Below are 19,195 nucleotides of genomic sequence, written 5' to 3' on the forward strand. Positions count from 1 at the left end.
AGCAGTTTAGCACTTGTAATTTGTAACTTAAGTTGTGATTTCATTGATCTATGAACTTGTGAGTTGTGATCATGAGTCATAAGACTTGTGACTTACTAACTTTGACACTTAGTGTATCGCCTTTAAGGCTTTAAGCGAGTTATTGAATATTATGGAGTTTATGAGAATCATGGTACTCATCAATGTGTATTGGCTTTAACTTGATATGTGATGAAGTTAAATACTATTATTAAATATTAACTGCCTAATCTATGTGTATTTAACTATTTATACATTAGGGTCGGCGACCGTATGTCAATCAAGGGTGCAAGCCCAAAACACCAATTTGAATTCACATTTTTACAATTTTATGGTTTAAATGTGTTTATTAAGCTTAAATAAGGCTGTCCATGAAGTTTCAGGCCTAGATATGGCCAAATACCCCCCGAGATGGACCCTCGAAATATTGTAGAAAAAATGCAATATTTCGCGATATCTCGGTAGGCCCGAGATACCGAGATATCGCGAAATATTAAACCTTGTTGAAAAGTGAGTTTGTACGTGTGCACCCCCCCCCCCCCCTTCTGCTTCTTCTTCGACGGTTTCTTCTCTTCCCCCCTATCTTTTCCTTTCTCCTTTCCGGTCCCCCATTAAGAACCCTAATTGAGTTATGCTTGACCACAGGAGCAAATGTCTCTTGCTAGTCAATGTCGTACATCGGACTATACCCTTTGGCCACCAACCAAGCCTTATATCTTTCAACTATACCATCTGATCGGTACTTAATGGTATGGACTCACCTGCATCCAATTGGAACTCTCCCCCTGGGAAGATCTATAAGAGTCCAAGTACCACTCTTTTCAAGGGCCATCATTTCCTCAGACATTGCCTCCGTCCACTTTGGGTCAGGCTTAACCTCTGTGACACTTTTGGGAATGGAAGAAGAAGTAAGTGCAATAGAAAAGGCAATACCTGTAGGAGAAATAACATCATAGGAAACAAACTTGGCTATGGGATTAGTATAGGTTTTCTTCCCCTTTCGGATAGCAATGGGAAGATCCAACTTAGAGGAAGGAGAAAAAGTGTTACCTGACGGAGGAAGGTGGAGCCATAGTTCGAGAACTCGCAAGATCTAGCCGAGTTTCTCGATTTTTCGAAATGCCGAGACGAGACTGCCTACGAGTGTCAAAATGTCAATATCTCGGCGAGATCTCGGAGAGATCTCGGTTTGACATAGGAAAATGCCCATCTAGGTCCTTTATATGAGTGCCAAATCTTGAGATCTTGCTAGAAAATCTTAGTATACAAACACCTATCTATGCCTAATATCATTTAAGTAAATGATATTTTGTATTTGTATTTCATTTACTTAAGATATTATTCATAAATAAACAAATACCCCCTTATTTGAATCAAATAAAAATAGTTAAAAAATAAAATTCCAAAAGGAAAAAAAGTCACCCCCCTAGTTCAAGAACAAAAATCGGATTTTCGGTGGTAGGTTCAATTTTCAGCTTTCTAATGCTGGGGTTTTTCTCAAATCTAAAAATTCCATAAATCTTATTATGGTAGAACATTGCTAAAAATCGAAAGTTCGGTAAAATATTCATTTGTTTTGATGTCCAAAAATATATTTTCATTCAGAGCAATTTTGGCAGCATTCGCGCACACCGAATTAAGTTTGACCGGTACATAACTCCTTCAATATAAATCAGATTTAAGCAATCTTGGTCTTGTTGGAAAGACCAGTAGAAAACGAAGGATCTTAACTATTGTGACCTAAGTGTGTGATGAACATACAGAGAAAACAGTGGAAAATAAAATAAATAACTTGAAGATAAACTTGGGTGTGTGCTTAGCAGGTGCTGCGATCCTTAATTTGGACCGGTCGCTGCACTCAGAGGGGGTAACCCTGATCGATCTGTCGATTTGCAGGCAGTCTTTTGCTGTGCTTTGAAGGCGGCTGAGCCGGCCAAGTAGGAAGATAATATGTATTTGAAAAATAAAACTTGATTTTATATTTATGGAGAGATCTTGATTACAGAGGTAAGCTTGGAGATAGGACTTGGGTACAAGTAAGGTTGCCGGAATAGGTAACTTACAGGTACGTTGGAAGAACAACCTTGTAAGCCTGAGATAAAGGCTTTGAACTTGATACAGGACTTGGTGAAGATCTTAGTTGCAAACCTTCAGTTACAGGACTTGGCTTTGACGAACTTTGATTACAGACGCGAACTTGGACTTTGAGTTACAATTTGGAAAATAAAATAAAAATTCGGAAGATCTACTTAGATCTTTTGATTTTGTTCGAAGCTTGAAGATGAGTTGCAGACGTTGCTTCTCTTCTTCGAAAACTTCCTCCTCCAACTGAGACGAAGGGTCTTCTTAAAGAAGGCTTGATGCTTTGTCTTCAGCCCTATCCGAATGGAATATTCGAGGGCACGAGGGCCTGTCGGCTGGACTTGTCGGTTGCTTTTGGACTTCGGAGGCAAGTGGAGCCTACCCACCGAAAGCGGAAAGAATCTTTTGACTTAAGGGGCAAAGCCACCGAAAGTTGATTTGTCTCGGAGTGATCTTGGTGGATAGTGGGGACATGTGGCATTCCATGTCTGGGGGACAAACTGATTTCCACATCGTGTCTGCACTATTTGAACTCAATGATTTTAATTGCCGAGTTGTGGCAATAGTGTGATAGGAGTCATCCTTACGTCACAGTGGCGTAGTCATCCTTTTCCCTTTCGGGTTGCCCGGATTGACCTTTGGCTAGGATCCATGACCCGGGTCCATGGGTTTTGTAAATAGTTTCTCTCTCTTTTTTTTTTAAGGGGCCCTTAGCGGGTCCTGTTTGATCTGCGGGGTAAGTGGCTAATAGTGCTGCCACGTCCTCTTCCTCGACCTCTGGTCGTGGAGTGTGTTGAGGAGATTGATTCTGCTTACTGGGTGAGCAAGTCTTCTTGATCATCGGGGTCTTGGGCGAACTGTCCTTCATGAAGATGATGGGACAGGGAGTCCATGCTGAATCTCTCCTCTTCATCGTCTTCTTCTTTGCTGGCAGGGCCAAGCTGGGCCAGTTCTTGTTCTAACTGTTTCCGCCTGAGACGGATTTCTTCGTTGGAGCCTTAGGATTGAGTAACTTTTGGGATAGGCTTCAGCCCAGTGATAGCCTTGATGATCTTGTCTGTGGTGCAGTGGGTGATATTGCACCCATCCCACCATTTTACATAGAAGATCCGAGCCAAGGTTGGCAAGGTTACTTCTTGGGTTTCCATTTCTTGGACTTGGTACTCCCAGTACATAATCCACGCTAGGTGGCACTGCAGAAAGAATCTAAATAGGCCCGATTGTCTTGGGACCTTTTGGGTGATCTCACAGAACTTTGAAAATACCTCCACAAGAGATGCAGGAAGTACCTCTTCTATTGGCCCATAGGTGTGCCACTACCTTGAAAATCAGTTTGGGATGTTACTTTTGAATTTGTAGTCGAAGCAGAAAAACCATGAGTGTCTTCCCTTCTGATTTTGCCAAAGGAATGCATGATGCCATGCATCCACGTAGTCGAAATAGTGGTATCCTTTGGGATTGTAATTTTGGGAGAACTCTTTGTGGGATAGGGGAGACGTGCCCCAATCTTCAGCATTAAGGATCTTGAGAATGGTGACTGAAGAGTGGGTCACCAGGGATTTGTCTTTTTTGTCAAAATTCTGTTTGATTCTGATAGTCTGTATCTACGAGGATGAACTCATAGAATTCTTGGGTTTTCAAAGGATTTGGGGAGTAAAAGTGCCAGTCTTGGTAAAAAATCCTTTTGGCAATATCTGCCGCAGAGGTGCATTTTTGGGTGTAGTAGTCTTCTAAGATAGTAAGGTCTTGGAAGATGCCTTTGTTTATGTATTGGCTCTTTTGGATAGGCTTTGGTGCCTGTTGGGTCAGCCGTTGAATGGGGAGATTGGCCACTGACTTGGAGGAACTTGGTTTTGTTACTGTTTGGGATGTCCTTGCAACCACATGGGAGAAAGGGATGATAGAAGTGTCTTGGGCAGAGCTTGCCATTTGTTTTGGTGGGGTTTTTGCATAGGTAGCTTTTGATTTAACTCTTGAAAGAGGGTTGTCTTCTTTGGGAGGCATGGCGTAGGTGCAGTTTATGACTTTTGGGCCCTGTAGGAATTCCGGGGTGAGAAAGTCAGGGATAGAATTTAACTCTCCTTTTATATATTCTATTTCAAAATCAAAACTTGATAACAAAGCTTGCCATCTTGCAAAAATTTGTTTTGATGCAATATTTGAACATCATTTTTCAAAACTTGTTTTGCTGCACTACAGTCTACTCTAACAAAAAACTTTTTATTTAACAAATCACCTTGAAACTTTTGAATGCATAGAACAACAGATAAAATTTCTTTTTTGATAGTACTGTAATTCTTTTGGGCGTTGTTCCGTAGCCCAGAGGTATATTGGACTAGGTTTTCTTTTCCTTGGTCTACTTGTTTGAGGATACCTCCATAACCTAGATCTGAGGCATTAGTTTCAACGATCTTGGGGAGTTCTGGATTTGCAAGGGTTAAGCAAGGAATTTCCTTGACTAACCTTTTGATTTCTTGGACTGCTTTTGTTTGTGGTTCTGCCCAAGCAGGGGCCTTCTTATTGAGCCTTTGGTATAGGGGTTCACAGATCTTGCTTATGGATGGGAGGAAGTTTCTAACATAATTTAGACTTCCTAAAAATCTTTGGAGTTGTTTTTTCTCTAAAATTTGATCAGGGAACTTTTCTGCAAAAACTATTGTTCTTTCAATAGGAATAATAGTCCCTTTGTGAATATAGTGTCCTAGAAATCTGATCTTGGTCTGGAACAAGTCCATTTTCTTTTTTGAAAGGACGAGTCCATTTGTTTTGACAACTTGGTAGAAACTTCTCAGGTGTTTGAAGTGTTGGTCTATTGATTATGAGAAAATCAATACATCATCTATGTAGACTATGGCATAATGGCCATAGGGATTGAAGATGTCATTCATTATGTTTTGAAATTCACTTGGTGCATTTTTTAATCCAAAGGGCATTACGTTCCACTCATAATGTCCAAATGGGGTTGTGAAAGCAGTCTTGTATCGATCTTTTTCATGGACTTGGACTTGCCAAAATCCAGATTTCATGTCGAATTTAGAAAATATCTTGGCTTGATGTATTTTTTGAAGTAAATCCTTTTTGTTTGGGATAGGATACCTAATCCATTGAAGGACTTCATTGAGGGGTTTGCAGTTGATAACGAGGCGAGGAGTTCCTCTTTCTATTTCTGAACTTTTGTTTACATAGAAGGCCGCACAACTCCAAGGTGATCGGCTCTTCCTAATTAGTTTTTTGTCTAGGATGTCTTGGATCTCCTTTTTACAGGTTTCTTGGAGTTCTTGACTCATTTGAATGGATCTGGCTTTGGTTGGAATATTCTTTTCTGAGAATTCCTTTTCATAGGGGAGTTTGACAATGTGTCTATTCCTGTGCCAAAAAGCATCAAGGAATTCAGAACACAGGTTGGTTTCGAACTGGGTTTTTAATTTGCTTATTTGGTTTTGAGTTTCTTTGTTCTGTAGGACTTCTGCAGTTTTTATGTGCATAATTTCTTGTTTCAAGAGTTTCAAATGTTTCTCCTTGGATTTAATTCTATTTATAGAAAGATCTTTGGTTATTGCTAAGGCTTTTGAATTTTTTATTTGTTCTATATCGGAGGGTTCTAAGAATTCAAAGCTTATCTTCTGTCCTCCTATTTTTGTGGTTAACCCTAAATTTGTTACTTTGAAGGGTTTTATCAGCTCTATGAAGGGCTGTCCTAAAATTACTTGGCTATCCAAGTCTTTGACGAGGATGAAGGGTTGTTTGAAACATACCCCTTGGTTACATATGTGGACTTCTGGTAATTTGTATTGGACGTCTAGGTAGGCCCCACTGGCTGTGGTTAGCCTTTGTTTAGTCTTTTGGAAATATTGGGTAGGGACAAGTCCCTCTTGGATACAGTTTAACTGTGCTTCTGAATCAATCAGGGCCACAGAGGTGAACTTGTAGGATGAGTCTATAGTTAAGTTGACTTTGACAAACCATTTTTGAGGGGAAATACTCTCAACATAACTTTGGCTAGTTTCTGTTTCTGGGTTTTGTTGGGATTTCCCTTTGAGTCTAACTAGTTCTTCTTTGACTTCTTTAATTTCTCTTTTTAGTTCTTGTGTTGTTATCTCTAGATTGGTTATTCTAGTTTTATCTGATTTTTCTGTAGGCTTTTGTTTGTCAAATCTTTTAAAGACTTGGTTTATGTCATAGGGCTTTTGCCTTTCTTTGTTTTCTTCGAAGGCTTGTCTAGCCTCTTCTAAACATTGTTTTCTGACTTGTACGTCAGCAATTTGTTCAATTGCATCAAAGAACGATTGGCGTATCATTCCGATGCTTTTGGTTTCGGAATATTCCTCTGAGGAGGAATAAGTCTTTATGGCATTGGTGATACAGTTGCATGCAACTGCATCAGGTCAAAGTCACTCCTAGACTCAGTTTCTTGGTTTACTTGGTTAACTTCATAGAAGATCTCATCATCTGAGTCTTCAATGTCTGAGTCAGACTCAGCGAAGATTTTGAATATTTTCTGTTGGGTTTCACTGTCTAGGTTTAGAAGGCTCACCTTCTTTGCAACCTTGCAGTATTTGGCAATGTGGCCTAGCTTGCCATAGTTGAAACATTTTCTTTTATCTGAGCTTGTTGAAGGTTTATCTTGTTTTGTTCCTTCTTGGGGTTTCTTGGATTGAAACCTTTTCTTCTTTTGGAACCTAGGTTTTGTATAGAATCTTTCTGGGTTATCTTTATATCGTTCCTTAGAACGTTTTTTGTTCTTATCTTTGAAATGTTTCTTATGTTTCTTGTCTGACGGAGGTTTTGGGACTAGGAATCCATATTGCTCACAAAACCCTCCTAATTCTTTATAGGATCTGGTTTCCTTCTTTACTTGTTTTGCTAATTTTAAATCTGTGCAAAGGGCAATGCCTTCTTCATGAATAGTGTTGATTAAATCACCATAGGTGAGGTTATTATATGGAATCTCACCGTTGTTTTCCTTTCTAAGTCTTTGTTTAATTTTTTCAGAGAAAATTGTTGGTAGTCCAGTTATGAATTTTTCTTTCCAAAAGGGAAAGTTTGCATCTTCCCTAGTTAAGACTTTGGTCATAAAGATGTCTTTGTACCATTTGAAATCGTGCAGTTTTCTGCACCTAAGATTTGTTAGTTGTTCAGAGGATCTGTCTTTTAATCTTGAAGGGTCTCCTAAGAAATATTTGGTTATGCTATAAATCAAAGTGCTTACAGCATCTTCTACAACTCTACCATTTTCTAAGATTATTACTCCTTCTTTAGTAGTTTGGACTGCTGTCAAGATTTCAGTTTTTTGGTTAATGGTTAGGACATAATCCCACCATCCTTTGAGTTGGCCTGTGAATCCTGAAACCAGAAGGTCGGCCACAGCATGGTCTGAAGTTTCTTTGATTCGGTAGGCATTTGCTACCATGGTCATTTCTTGGAGTTTGTTAATGATGTTATACTCAGACATGCCATCTATGTTCCATTCATAGATAACACCGCTTTGGTAAGAGGCCTGGGAATAAATTTCCCGTTTCTCCACTTGTAGGTCTGGGAATGTTGGTTTTGGGTAAGACCTTTGGAAGTTTTCTTCTATTGCATTTATGGTATTTGGTTCTGCGTCAGAGTCCTGGCGATTAATGACTCCAACAGTTCTTGTATTGTCTGAGACTTGGGATTGATTTTGAACTTCCTTTTGAGGAGTTTCAGGGATGACTAGGGAGCTTAGTCTTTGTTCAATTTCTTTTAGGGCATCACTTTTGCTTAGGGCTTTTATGCTTCTTTGATTCATATTGTGGGGTGTGAATAAGGGTCTTGTTGAAAAACTTGGGAGGTTTTGTTTTGAAGAACTTGGTCTGATCCCCGGATCTGGGTCTGGAGGATCTGGCCTTTGTTGTACTAAGTTCTCAACCCTAGATAGTTGTTTCCCTAATGTTAGAAGGTGTTGGTTTGTATAGTTTGATAAGCCGATGAGTTTCTTTTCTCCCTCAGAGGCTCCGTGTGTTGACCTAAAAGGTGTAGCAGAAATTTCTGCTTCATTTATTGTTAGCTTGAGGTTTGCTAGAGGAGGATGAACAGATTCTATTGTTTCATTTGTATCTGTTTTCCAAGACTTTGTTATTTTCTGGTTTGTGTTCAGACTAACGAATGGGTAGTCTATTTTGTGATATTTGGCATGAATTTCTAAGTATGTAAAGAATTTTATGTTAATTTTTTGACTGGTCATGAAATCATACCACTGTGTTCTAATCTTTGTTCGTGGGTCCTCAGAAATAGTTCTAAAGAACTAGTCTTTCTTTTCTTTGTTTTTGAAGACTCAAAGTCTTCTCTTAACATGGGTTTGTTAATTTAGAAGTCTTCCTCCGCGAAGATGACTCCTACTCTTGCATCTGGTATTGGGGCTTCCATTTGGGAATATGTTGGTGATTTGGGAGGTGTTGGAGTTGAGTCTGAGTCTTGTGTCTCAGTTTTGTATTCTTGATACATTCCTTGTAGAATGTTTCCTTATTGCCTTAGGCCAGTTAGGCGACTACTTGCTGTTTGATAGCTGAAGTTTGAGGGTGTGCCGGAGTATAAGGCTCTAGCAGGCTGTTCTTTGGGTTTTGAGGGTCCTACAGGTTCTTTCCCCTTTTGGGTACCTTGGGTCCTAATGAACTTGATTGATACTTCTCCGTCGATGGTCTGAGTGATGTACTCGACCTCTCTGTTGTCTATTTGGGGGATCGGAATCTAGCACTGCAATTTCCATTCTTCAGGGAACGAGATCTCGTCCCATTTTGAAATTCTTGGGAGAATGGTCCTTGCATGAGCAAAGTCCATTTCTATGTATCTTGTTTGGCCTTTCTCAGATTTCCTTAAGGCTCTAGGGCAAGAAATCTTTTTCATGGCTTTGTATTGAATCCTATGGACTACTGCAATTGGTATAGATCCAGGCTTCATGTTGTAGCCATGGGTTTTGGGGTTGATCTTGAGAGTATCTAAGATGTTCTCATCTTTTAAACCCAAACTTATATTTGGGTAGCAGTTGAAGTGTACTGGTCTATAACACATACTGGTCTCTATGGCTCCGATGAGGGAGTCATCAAACTTGAGGAATCTTGTGTCTCTTAAGGCTAAGAGGATTGATGTGTTGAGTCCTTCTCTGTGAAGGGGTTTGATTGCTACTTGGATTAATCCTATATGGATGTAATTATATTTTTGTTTAAGTTCTTCGAGACTTTTGGGGTTAAGCAGGCAGATTTTCTGCATATTTGGGCTGTAGTCTATGGTTTGTTCAACTGTGTTGATGGCTTCAGTGAAGTTGATAAGGTCTTGTTTGTAAACATCTTTGGTCGGAACTTTGGTGATGGTCCATTGTTTGAGACTTCCGTCTCTCTTTTGTTCATTGTTGCTTATTATACTACAGTTTGAACTCCAGTCTTCCATTGTTCTCGAAGACATTGTTCTGTCTAAACGGTCCATGATACGGGTACTATCCCCCCTTTAAAAGTGCATTTTGCCTTTCTTAAATGCGATAAGGCACTACCTAGTGTTATACCGTCGTCTCTCGGACTTACACTTCTTCTGCCGTTTAGACGGTTCAGTGCTAGGTACTATCAGACTTAACCCACGCAAGAAGGGCAACTTGCAGGTGTAAAGGAAGTCAAGGCACAATATCACGAGCCTATTCTTTCAGGCAATGGCTTTGATACCAGTAGAACAATCTTAAACAAGTCCAAGATTGCTTAAATCTGATTTATATTGAAGGAGTTATACACTGGTCAAACTTAAATCGGTGTACGCGAATGCTGTCAAAATTCCTCTGAATGAAAATATACTTTTGGACATCAAAACAAATGAATATTTTACCGAACTTTTGGTTTTTAACAATGTTTTACCATATTAAGATTTATGGAATTTTTAAATTTGAGAAAAACCCCAGCATTAGAAAGTTGAAAATTGTACCTACCACCGAAAATCCAGTTTTTGTTCTTGAACTGGGGGGTTGACTTTTTTTCCTTTTGGAATTTGATTTTTTAACTATTTTTATTGGATTCAAATTAGGGGGGTATTTGCTTATTTATGAATAATATCTTAAGTAAATCAAATACAAATACAAAAGCATTTACTTAAATGATATTAGGCATAAATAAGTGTGTTTGTCCTATGTCTGTCCTGCTTTCCCACTAAGTGAAACTCCTATTTAGACTTTGTTTTTGCAAAATCTGATAGTGTCATTGTGTTTAAATGGCCTAAAATAGGTTGAATACCAAGTTTCAGACCCAAACTAGGTCTAAAACCCACCAAGATGAGGCTTCGAGTCGAGCAAAAAAAAGTGCCAACTCGGCGAGATCTCGACTCGACTCGGTTTTTCAAGGGTCCGAAATGGCCCCGAGACCCGATTTTTCAAACCTTGGGTGGAGCTCAGGATGTGGATCCAAAAAGGGCTCTTGGCAGGTCTTCTTTCCCTTCCCCTTCAAGCATTGACCTCTTTTGTACACAACCAACTCTTTTTCTTTGCTAGCATTAACACCATCAACACTTGAATGAGTATCAACATCAACAACATCCACTTCCTTGTATTTTCCAATGTCAAGTAGAAATGGGGAGGCAGAGGTAGGTAAAGGAGGCAAAAAAAGAATAACATCAGCAGCCTGTTCACTTCCATTGTTCTTCCCCTGAAGAGGATGCTGATGAGAAAAAAAAAAGGGAATAGACTCAAAGAAGGTGACATTTTTGGTGAGAAGCCACTTATGGGAGGAAGGGTGGTAGCATTAATACCCTTTAGTAGAAGCTGAATGGCCAAGGATAATACATTTGAGTGCTTTGGGTCAAGCTTTGTTCGAGTTGATTTATTGACATGAACATAGCATACACACCCAAACACTTTAGGAGGAAGGGAAAAAGCAGAAGCTTGAGGTGAAAGGGTTTCCAGAGGAGATTTGGAGCCAAGGAGTTGAGTTGGCATCCGATTGATTAGGGAGGCAGCAACAAGAAGAGCATCAGACCAAAAGGTCTTAGGAACATGCATACCAAAGAGGAGACTCTTAGTAACCTCCAAATAGTGTTGATTTTTTCTCTTAGCTACCCCATTTTGTTGAGGGGTATCAACACAAGCAACTTGATGAATGATTCCATTGCAGTAAAAAACTGTTGGAGCCCTCCGTACATGTACTCACCCCCCCTTATCAAAACGAACTATTTGAATGCGAGTACTAAATTGAGTACAGATCAACTGATAAAAATTTTTGAAAGCATCATACACATCACTCTTCTGTTTCATAAAAAAAGTCCAAGTGGACCAAGAATAGTCATCAACAAAGGAAACAAAGTAGCGATATCCAGACAAAGAAGTGGTGGGAGCAGGTCCCCAAACATCAGAATGAACAATATTGAAAGGAACAAGAGATCTATTACCATGATAAGGATAAGATGATTTACAATGTTTTGCAAAAATACATGGTTCACACTGAAAAACATGAGAAGAAGAAAAAGAAGTAAACAAATGTGGTAATTGTTTCCTTATAACAACAAAAGATGGATGACCCAAACATTGATGCCAAAGCATCACAAAATCCATAGTACTACTTTCACTCCGACCACAAGCATAAGACTAAGCAGTAGGTATTCGAGGCTCAGGTAGGTAGAGCCCTTTCTCCTCATGTCCACTGCTAATAACCCTCTTCGTAACTAAATCCTAAAAAAGACAATAGGAAGGAAAGAATGTGACACAACAATTTAAGGATTTGGTCAGATGACTAACAAATAATAGGTTAGTGGCAAAATCAGGGACATGAAGGACAGAATCAAGAGAAATAGAGGAAGTAACTCTAATATTACCCTTACCAGAATTAGAAGAGAGGGAACCATCAACAACCCTAACCTTATCCCTACCAGAGCAAATAGAGTAGTAATCATAACACTGAGACATACCAGTCATGTGATCGGTGGCACCAGAGTCAATGACCCAAAAGGGGGCTGTGGAGGGCGCTGAAGCTTCCAAAGGTCCACTGACGACAGGTTCAGATCCAGACATGGTAGCCATGGTATGCAAGTACTCAACAAATCAAAGTAGTACCTTGTAAAAATGCACTCCACCCAAAAAAGGCAAACTAGCAACTAAAACATCCAACAAGAAGCAAACCGAGAGCAGGTTTTTGATGATGACCAATGGAAGAACATAATATGCACCATAACTTCAGTCCACAACAACCAATGACATTCAAATAATGGGAACCTTCAACTAACATAAACCATTCTACTCATTACAGCCAATAACATTCACACAACGAGAAAGAAACACAACCTGGTGGGTACCTATGGGGCAGCAAAGTGTGGAGCTGTGTTCCTCAACCAGCTTCTTTCACTAATCGAGTGCTTGGGGGTCTTAAAGGGTACCCTTGGGCGATCCAAGTGCACCTGGTCTCATCTCAAATGGTAGAGAGATGAGAGAGAATCGAACAAAATAGTGACTGGCTGGTGGTAACTTGACTGGTTCCTTTTTGAACTTCAAACTTCTTCAATCCACTTCAGCAGCTTCTAAGCTCCCTCCATTGTATGTTGGTTTGACTAATATGTGCAATATTTCACAGAGTATAGCCTCTAATGGAACCCTCTACTTTTCTAGGGTTCCAAAGAGAGGTGAGGACAACGAATGAGCTTGGTTGACTCTCAAACCAGCTCTGATAGCAAGTTAGAAATGGAGAATGGATTGATTCTAGCAAAGAAACAAGGGTTTACAGCTAGGAGAAGAAAGAGAAGAGAAGAAGAGAGGAAAAGTTGGGAGAGAAACGATTGTGAGGGAGAGGCTTCTCCACTCACCTATTTTCTTCATTAACACATTCTTGAAATTACACATGCCTCCCTAGGTTGGTAAAAGGAAAAAAAGGACAAAAGACAAAATTACAACTTAACATAACTAATAACAAGACATTGACAAAAGTACCCTTTACAACATAAACTCTAACACATTCATCTGAAAGGGGGTTTCGGGTATTTCCTACGGCTTTCTGCACACCATGGCATGTACATGGAGAGTAGTCAGTACTTCCAATTGACCTCTTAACTGTTACAACCCACATATCACTGGTGTCAACAGTCATCGAAGCAACACCCAGATATAACAGTTCAAATTAGACCTGGATTTTGGGCTCGGGTGTAACACCAACAATCAACTGTGTAGAATGGTGATTGATGGAGGCAGTTGTACTAATGTTGTCTCTAAAGATGCTGTTCGTATGCTTGGGTTGAGACAGAGTCAGATCTCAATCCCTACAAGGTTGCATGGATGAACAGCTCCAATCTCAAAATTACTGATAGATGTTTGCTCACATATTCTATTGGTGGGTTCATGGATATGGTGCAATATGATGTCCTACTTCTGAAGGTGTCACATATTTTTGGGCAACGACCTCTTTTCAATAAGAAAACACAATGATGTGGGTATGCAATACCTACTCTTTCAAGCATGGTGGCAAAGAAATGAAGCTTCTTTTAGCATGAACCTCCCCGAGATTAAGCTTAAGAAGGTAGCGGGTTCATTTCTCCTCCAGCGAGTTGAGTCAGATGGCATTCTTGGACCTCACACGAACTAGACAGGGTCGAGTTGTTTCCAGAGGGGGCAAATTGATGCAGCTGCATTATCATGGCTGGATAGGCAAGACCCAATCTAGAAACCTAGACCGTGACGAACTGGTCCCAAGACTGGGTTTTGGTTCAACAAAGGTTGGTAAGGATTTATTTAGTTATTTGGGGATATTTTTTTACTGCAATTTATTTTATTTTTTTTGAGATAGCTACATAGGAGATTTGCTTAAGTTAGTTGTTTCGTAATTGAGTAGGTTTATATCTTGAGATGGATTTCTCTTGTTTATGCTATGTAATCCAATGATGGAATATTGGATTGAATAGAATATTGAATGAGTTACTGTTGGCCTTCCCCATCATTGAATCTGCTATTTTCCTTGCTTTAGTCCTTTCTGTTTCTCCCATCTTCCTTCCTTCTTATTTCTTCTTTCCCTTTTGAGTTGCTTAATCTGTGTTCAGTACCTTGTTCCAGCGATACCAGTCACTTACGACTGAGCATCGATCTTGCTCACCCCTTTTCCTCTCCCTCTACCACTTTGGGAAATCAATCCCCACATCTGAACTACCCTATCAGCACGTTCTCAGCTCAACACCCTGCTGGAAATAGGAGTTTCAAACTGAAACTCAACCTGTTCTCTCTCCTTCCGCCAGATTAAATTTCAGGAAATTTATTTGTTTTTTTTATTGGTTTCTTAGATCTGTTAATGCTTGATTTTAAGAGGAATGCTAGCTGCGGTTCCCAATTCATTTGGACCTCTTATGAGAGAAAATGAGAGATCTCTCCAATTTACTGACCTGCCTTACTGCTGGTTGTTTAGCTTTGGGAGGAAGAAGAAATCTTCTTCTTATTACCCTTCAAGACCTATTTATTGTCATTTACATCAAAGCCTCTGTATTTGCAAATTCCATTTATTTCATTCCCCCTCTTACTTGAATTCCAGAAAAGGCTTCCCCATTCTAGATTCATTTACCATTGAGTCCCTTATTCTTTTGTCTTGCCCAAAAGGGCTCCAAAACTTCCATTTATTTACAGAATTGCTGCTCATTCTCATATTTGAGAATTTCTTCACCTTAGTGGGCCCATAGTGACCCAAATTTAAGGCTTCTGAACCCAGAATCGTGTTATAATGACAGTGCAGGCATCCACCAAATAAACAAGGGAACTCCAACAAGAGGGATCCTTTAAGGAAGACTAAGATATCAGCTTGAAGAGAATCGGTTCATAGGAGTGTGACAGGATGCAAGTTTTGGTGCTGATGGAGAACCTCCATTTCATCAAGTAGATCTATGGATTCACTCTACTTAGCTTACCGTTATAAGTTATATCCATAGCATGGTAAAATGTGAAGTAATGATCAAAATGAAAATGTCAAAAGTATCTTCTTACCTTATTTTTTTAGTATAATTTTGTTTCTGTGGTGTTTTCTCAGAACTACCCAATTTGCTCAAAATGATCTGGATTATCCATGTAACAAAAACCAGATTGTTACTATTGGTTTTCACCTGTTTTTTAAACATTGGCTGGGGTGATGTAGTAACCTTAGCAGGCTAAGTGACAAATAATTGTTGTGACTGTTTCAACTATCCATTCGGGTCTGGGTATGATAATGCTGTGCTGCAGAATTTTCATTAGATGAACCAAAAAACTGTCAAGTTTGAATTCTTACCTGCACCACATGGGAGAAGAGTATGCTTTTCTCCCTTAAGAACTTTATTTTGCTGCTTTTTATATTGGTCCTTTTCAGTAAAGGCTTTCATGTAGTCCATTTCCTCCACTTAAAAACTTTGTTTTGTGTAGTTGCACATCTCTCTCTCTCTCTCTCTCTCTCTCTCTCTCACATAGTTGAATCAAATTTCCTGATTGTTTATCTTATGGTGCAGTCTTGTGGAGAAGATGGGTCCTTGACTGTCGACTACTTTACGTTTTCTCCAAGCATTGTAGACTATCTAAGATCAGCATCTCTTGTGATCAGCCATGCAGGTAAGATATTAATACTTTGTAACCACTTAAGAGATTGATATGATTGTACTTGTGTCCTGTTATATCTGATATACTACTGGACAAGTGTTGCATTGTTGTGAATATTTTAATCCAGTCATAATTACAGACAAATCAGGACTGGATACTAGAGTAAACTTGCTGTTTAACTTTTTGAATTTCTGTTCTGTGCCCTTTTTTAAAAATAAAAAGGAAATTAAAGCATAAAACCAGAAGAAAGTGGGGGTATTGAATGGGTAGTTACCCTTTTAATATTAACATTGAGAGGGAGAGAGGAGAGCTGGCCGATTTGATCACAGTCTTAAAGTTTCAAAATTAACAAATAGTGCCCTTGTTTATTAGTTCCTTGTTGGCTGAAACTTTTTTTTTTTTTTTTTTTGGGGGGGGGGGGAGGGGGTTGGGGAAGGAGGCAGAGGTAATGAATGGGAACACCTGAAGTTAGCCTAGTAACTTTGGGAAGATTGAAATTAATTTGATCAAATCATTCCACCATCTCAAATCTTAGAAAGCAGCCTTTTTATGTTAGTGCCTGCTTTAAAGAGTGTACCCATTTACAATTAACTTTCAAAATCTAAGGGAGGCATCATGCTGCCGGAATGTCAACAACTTTTGTACTATGTAATCATTTAATAGACAAATTAAGTTTTCATTAAGCTGCAAGTATGTTTTCAAGGTTTCATTCATAGTTGTCATGGCGTCATATCACTGGAATTGTGTGCATATCGACCAACGATATGGGTGATGTAAGAATATTGACCAATATGGCCTCCATGGCGTCGCCATGGCGCTGCCATGGACGCCATACCACGACATATGGCCATATCAGGCGATATTCTTGTTTCAGTGTATAATACTGAAGTTTTTAATAATTAATTTTTTGGGGAAAATATAGGGACACCCCCTCAACTATTCCCCTCATCTATTGAAAGTAAGTAAATTAGTCCATCGAACTACCGTTTAGTTTTAAACGTTAATACTCACCCAATCTTTTTTTTAGGGCCAAATTGCCTAAATTAAAAGTTTCAAGACGAAAATACCCTTTAAGGGTAAATACTAAATACAAATCATGCCTTTTTATTGTACCCCATCCCATTTCTACTATCTTCCTCACCCCATTCACTCCCCTGTACCGCCCCACCCCACCTCGATTAATTTACTTCACCACCCCCATCATTCCCTTGTACTGCTCCCATCTCCCACCTCTTAACAAAGGAGAATGAAATCTGATATTTTCATCAGGTCAAATACCCTAGAATCGAAAATCCCCCTTTTCTTAATTCATTGTGTCATGTTGAGATCTATTTTCAATTTTTCCTTTCCAGTGTTTTCTCTGTTTCTCTGACTCCAACATTACATCCTATGATGGAAACACATTCAGTTTTCCAAAGAAACTGATTTACTTAGGGAGCCCTTTAAGCTAGTGCTTTGAAGCATTGTTCTTCACTATATGCAAGCATTTGATTAGAAACTTTTTAGGCGAGATAAATTTATTTTGGGTTGCATGATAATGACTGTGTTTAACTGAGGTAGCTTTGAGTACCAGCTATTTCTGATCCCGAAAATCTGGTTATTACTCATGCGAGCATGTTTCAAATGCTGTAATTGAAGATCCTTGCAGTTGGTAATGATAAATTGCAAGCCACTAATTCAGATTACTTGATCTCAAGATGATTTTTATTGAACCAAAAAAAAAAAAAAAATCTGCATTAATGGTCACCCTATCCACATATCACAAGACCTCAATCTTCAAAATTAAGTCCCTTTTGTTTCTACATGTAAAATCTGGATTTTCTGTTTTAGAAAATTGAGTGGAATCTCCCCTCCCCCTCCCTCATGATCTTCTCTTCTTTTTTTCTCCTTCTTATCCTCCTTCTATATTGTGACCGATAGCCTATTTTCCCCTTTCTTTGTTGCTGCCATAGGTTTTGAAATAGTGCTATACTGCTGCTGGTTTTCTCTGTAACAGCAAATACATCTCTGCTTGGTGGGCTACCACTCAGCTCCACAAAAGGTTTCATCACATTTTTTAAAAGAAAAAGAAGAAAAAGTCAAGATGCTTTGGCTCAAAGTGGCCATTTTAAGTAAGGAGAGGGCAGCGATTGGGGTTTTTAGTTGGGATTCTCAAGGCCTAGTAGCAGCGGAGAGAGAGAGAGAGAGAGAGAGTTTACTTGAAGAGTAGCAGCGGCAAGTAGCAGATGCAACGATCAGAGATGAAGGTGGGGGTCGAGGAGAGAGCAACGGTGAGGAGGTTTGGTGAGAGATTTGGGAAATAGGGAAACTTTACTTTTAGGGTAGTTTGATCTTTTTTATTTTTAATGTATTAAATTATAGAGGGTATTTTAGTAACTTTACTTTTTCTGTTAGTTAGATAATGGTGTCATATATGAGGGGGTGTGTTTGAAAGGTTTTAAAGATGAGGGGGTGTACACAAAAACAGGCCATAGTTGAGGGGGTGTCCCTATATTTTCCCCTAATTTTTTGTAACCATTTAAGAGATAATGCTTTTTCCTTACTGTGTATTGGAGGTGTTACTTTTCAAGTTACACCTGCAATACACATTAACATAAAAAAATTAAAAAACATTAAACAATACCCTAACTCCCTTGGGAGAAATAGAAATTGAAAAGAGAGTGTGAAACCTACTATAAATTTGAACTTTGGAACTTGTGTGATTTCAGGTTCTGGTTCAGTGTCCATGCTTGCCTCAATGTTGTGGGCTGCATCGGTAGTGGATTCAGACCAACTCCTTGACTCAGCTATGGAAGATTCTGGGGAGTCAACGTAGCTAGCCATCTTGGAATCCGAAGGAACTGCCAGGTCCCTGCATCTGAGCTACATGTGTCAAACGTGCTTGGACGAGCACATGCAGAAGCTCTCGATCTCTTAGGCCGGATCCTAGGTACAAATCTGCTCTTGTATATATATATATATATATTGTATATTTGCTTAAATAGTATAGTAGGGGCAGAGTAGTGATTTCCTCTTGTGGGACACACCTCCTCAGTGTGGAATCTAACTTCCCGTAGGTTACCCTAACCGCATTCCCGCTTATGTCACATGACATCATCCCTATGACCTAAAGACAAGTAATTAGGTAGTTATTTCTAATTTTAATTAGTTTAGAGAAGTAGATTCTTAAGACTAATTCTATAAGGACCTAGGCAAAATGCCTTACTAAGGCTTAGTATATAAGTGAAACTTAGCTTAGGATTTCATTTTTACCAAAAGCTGAAACCGAATTCTGCTCTTAGAAGAGAAAAGAAGAGAGAAGAGAAAAGAAGAAGGAAGGAGAAGGGTTAAGGACTTGGAGCTTAGAGCTTGGACTTGGGGGTGATACTTGGAGCTTGAAGTAGGGGCTGTCATCACCATCTACACCCTAAATTTCAGGTAGGAACCTGTCCTCAACTCCTGTTTTGTTTGAATTCTCTCCCTTCTCCTTCTTTCCTTTGAGTTCATGACTCAATTCAGCCCCAAGCTTAGAACTCAGGCAATTGGGTATTAAAACCCTCAAACCCAACATGCAATTGGGTTAAATTGACCCAATTAGCT

General features: G+C 39.3%; 1 protein-coding gene across 2 annotated transcripts in view; it reads left to right on the plus strand.

The window, feature by feature from the left end:
* Positions 1-19,195, plus strand: part of LOC122670506 (UDP-N-acetylglucosamine transferase subunit ALG13 homolog) — a 53,855-nt gene that overhangs the window by 31,159 nt on the left and 3,501 nt on the right. For both annotated transcript variants that reach the window (XM_043867412.1, XM_043867413.1), the window contains exon 2: positions 15,529-15,628. In XM_043867412.1, the coding sequence (XP_043723347.1) occupies positions 15,529-15,628 (100 nt within the window). The remainder of the gene's footprint in view (positions 1-15,528; positions 15,629-19,195) is intronic.

Source organism: Telopea speciosissima, chromosome 8, assembly GCF_018873765.1.
Source record: "Telopea speciosissima isolate NSW1024214 ecotype Mountain lineage chromosome 8, Tspe_v1, whole genome shotgun sequence".
NCBI classification, from domain to species: Eukaryota; Viridiplantae; Streptophyta; class Magnoliopsida; order Proteales; family Proteaceae; genus Telopea; species Telopea speciosissima.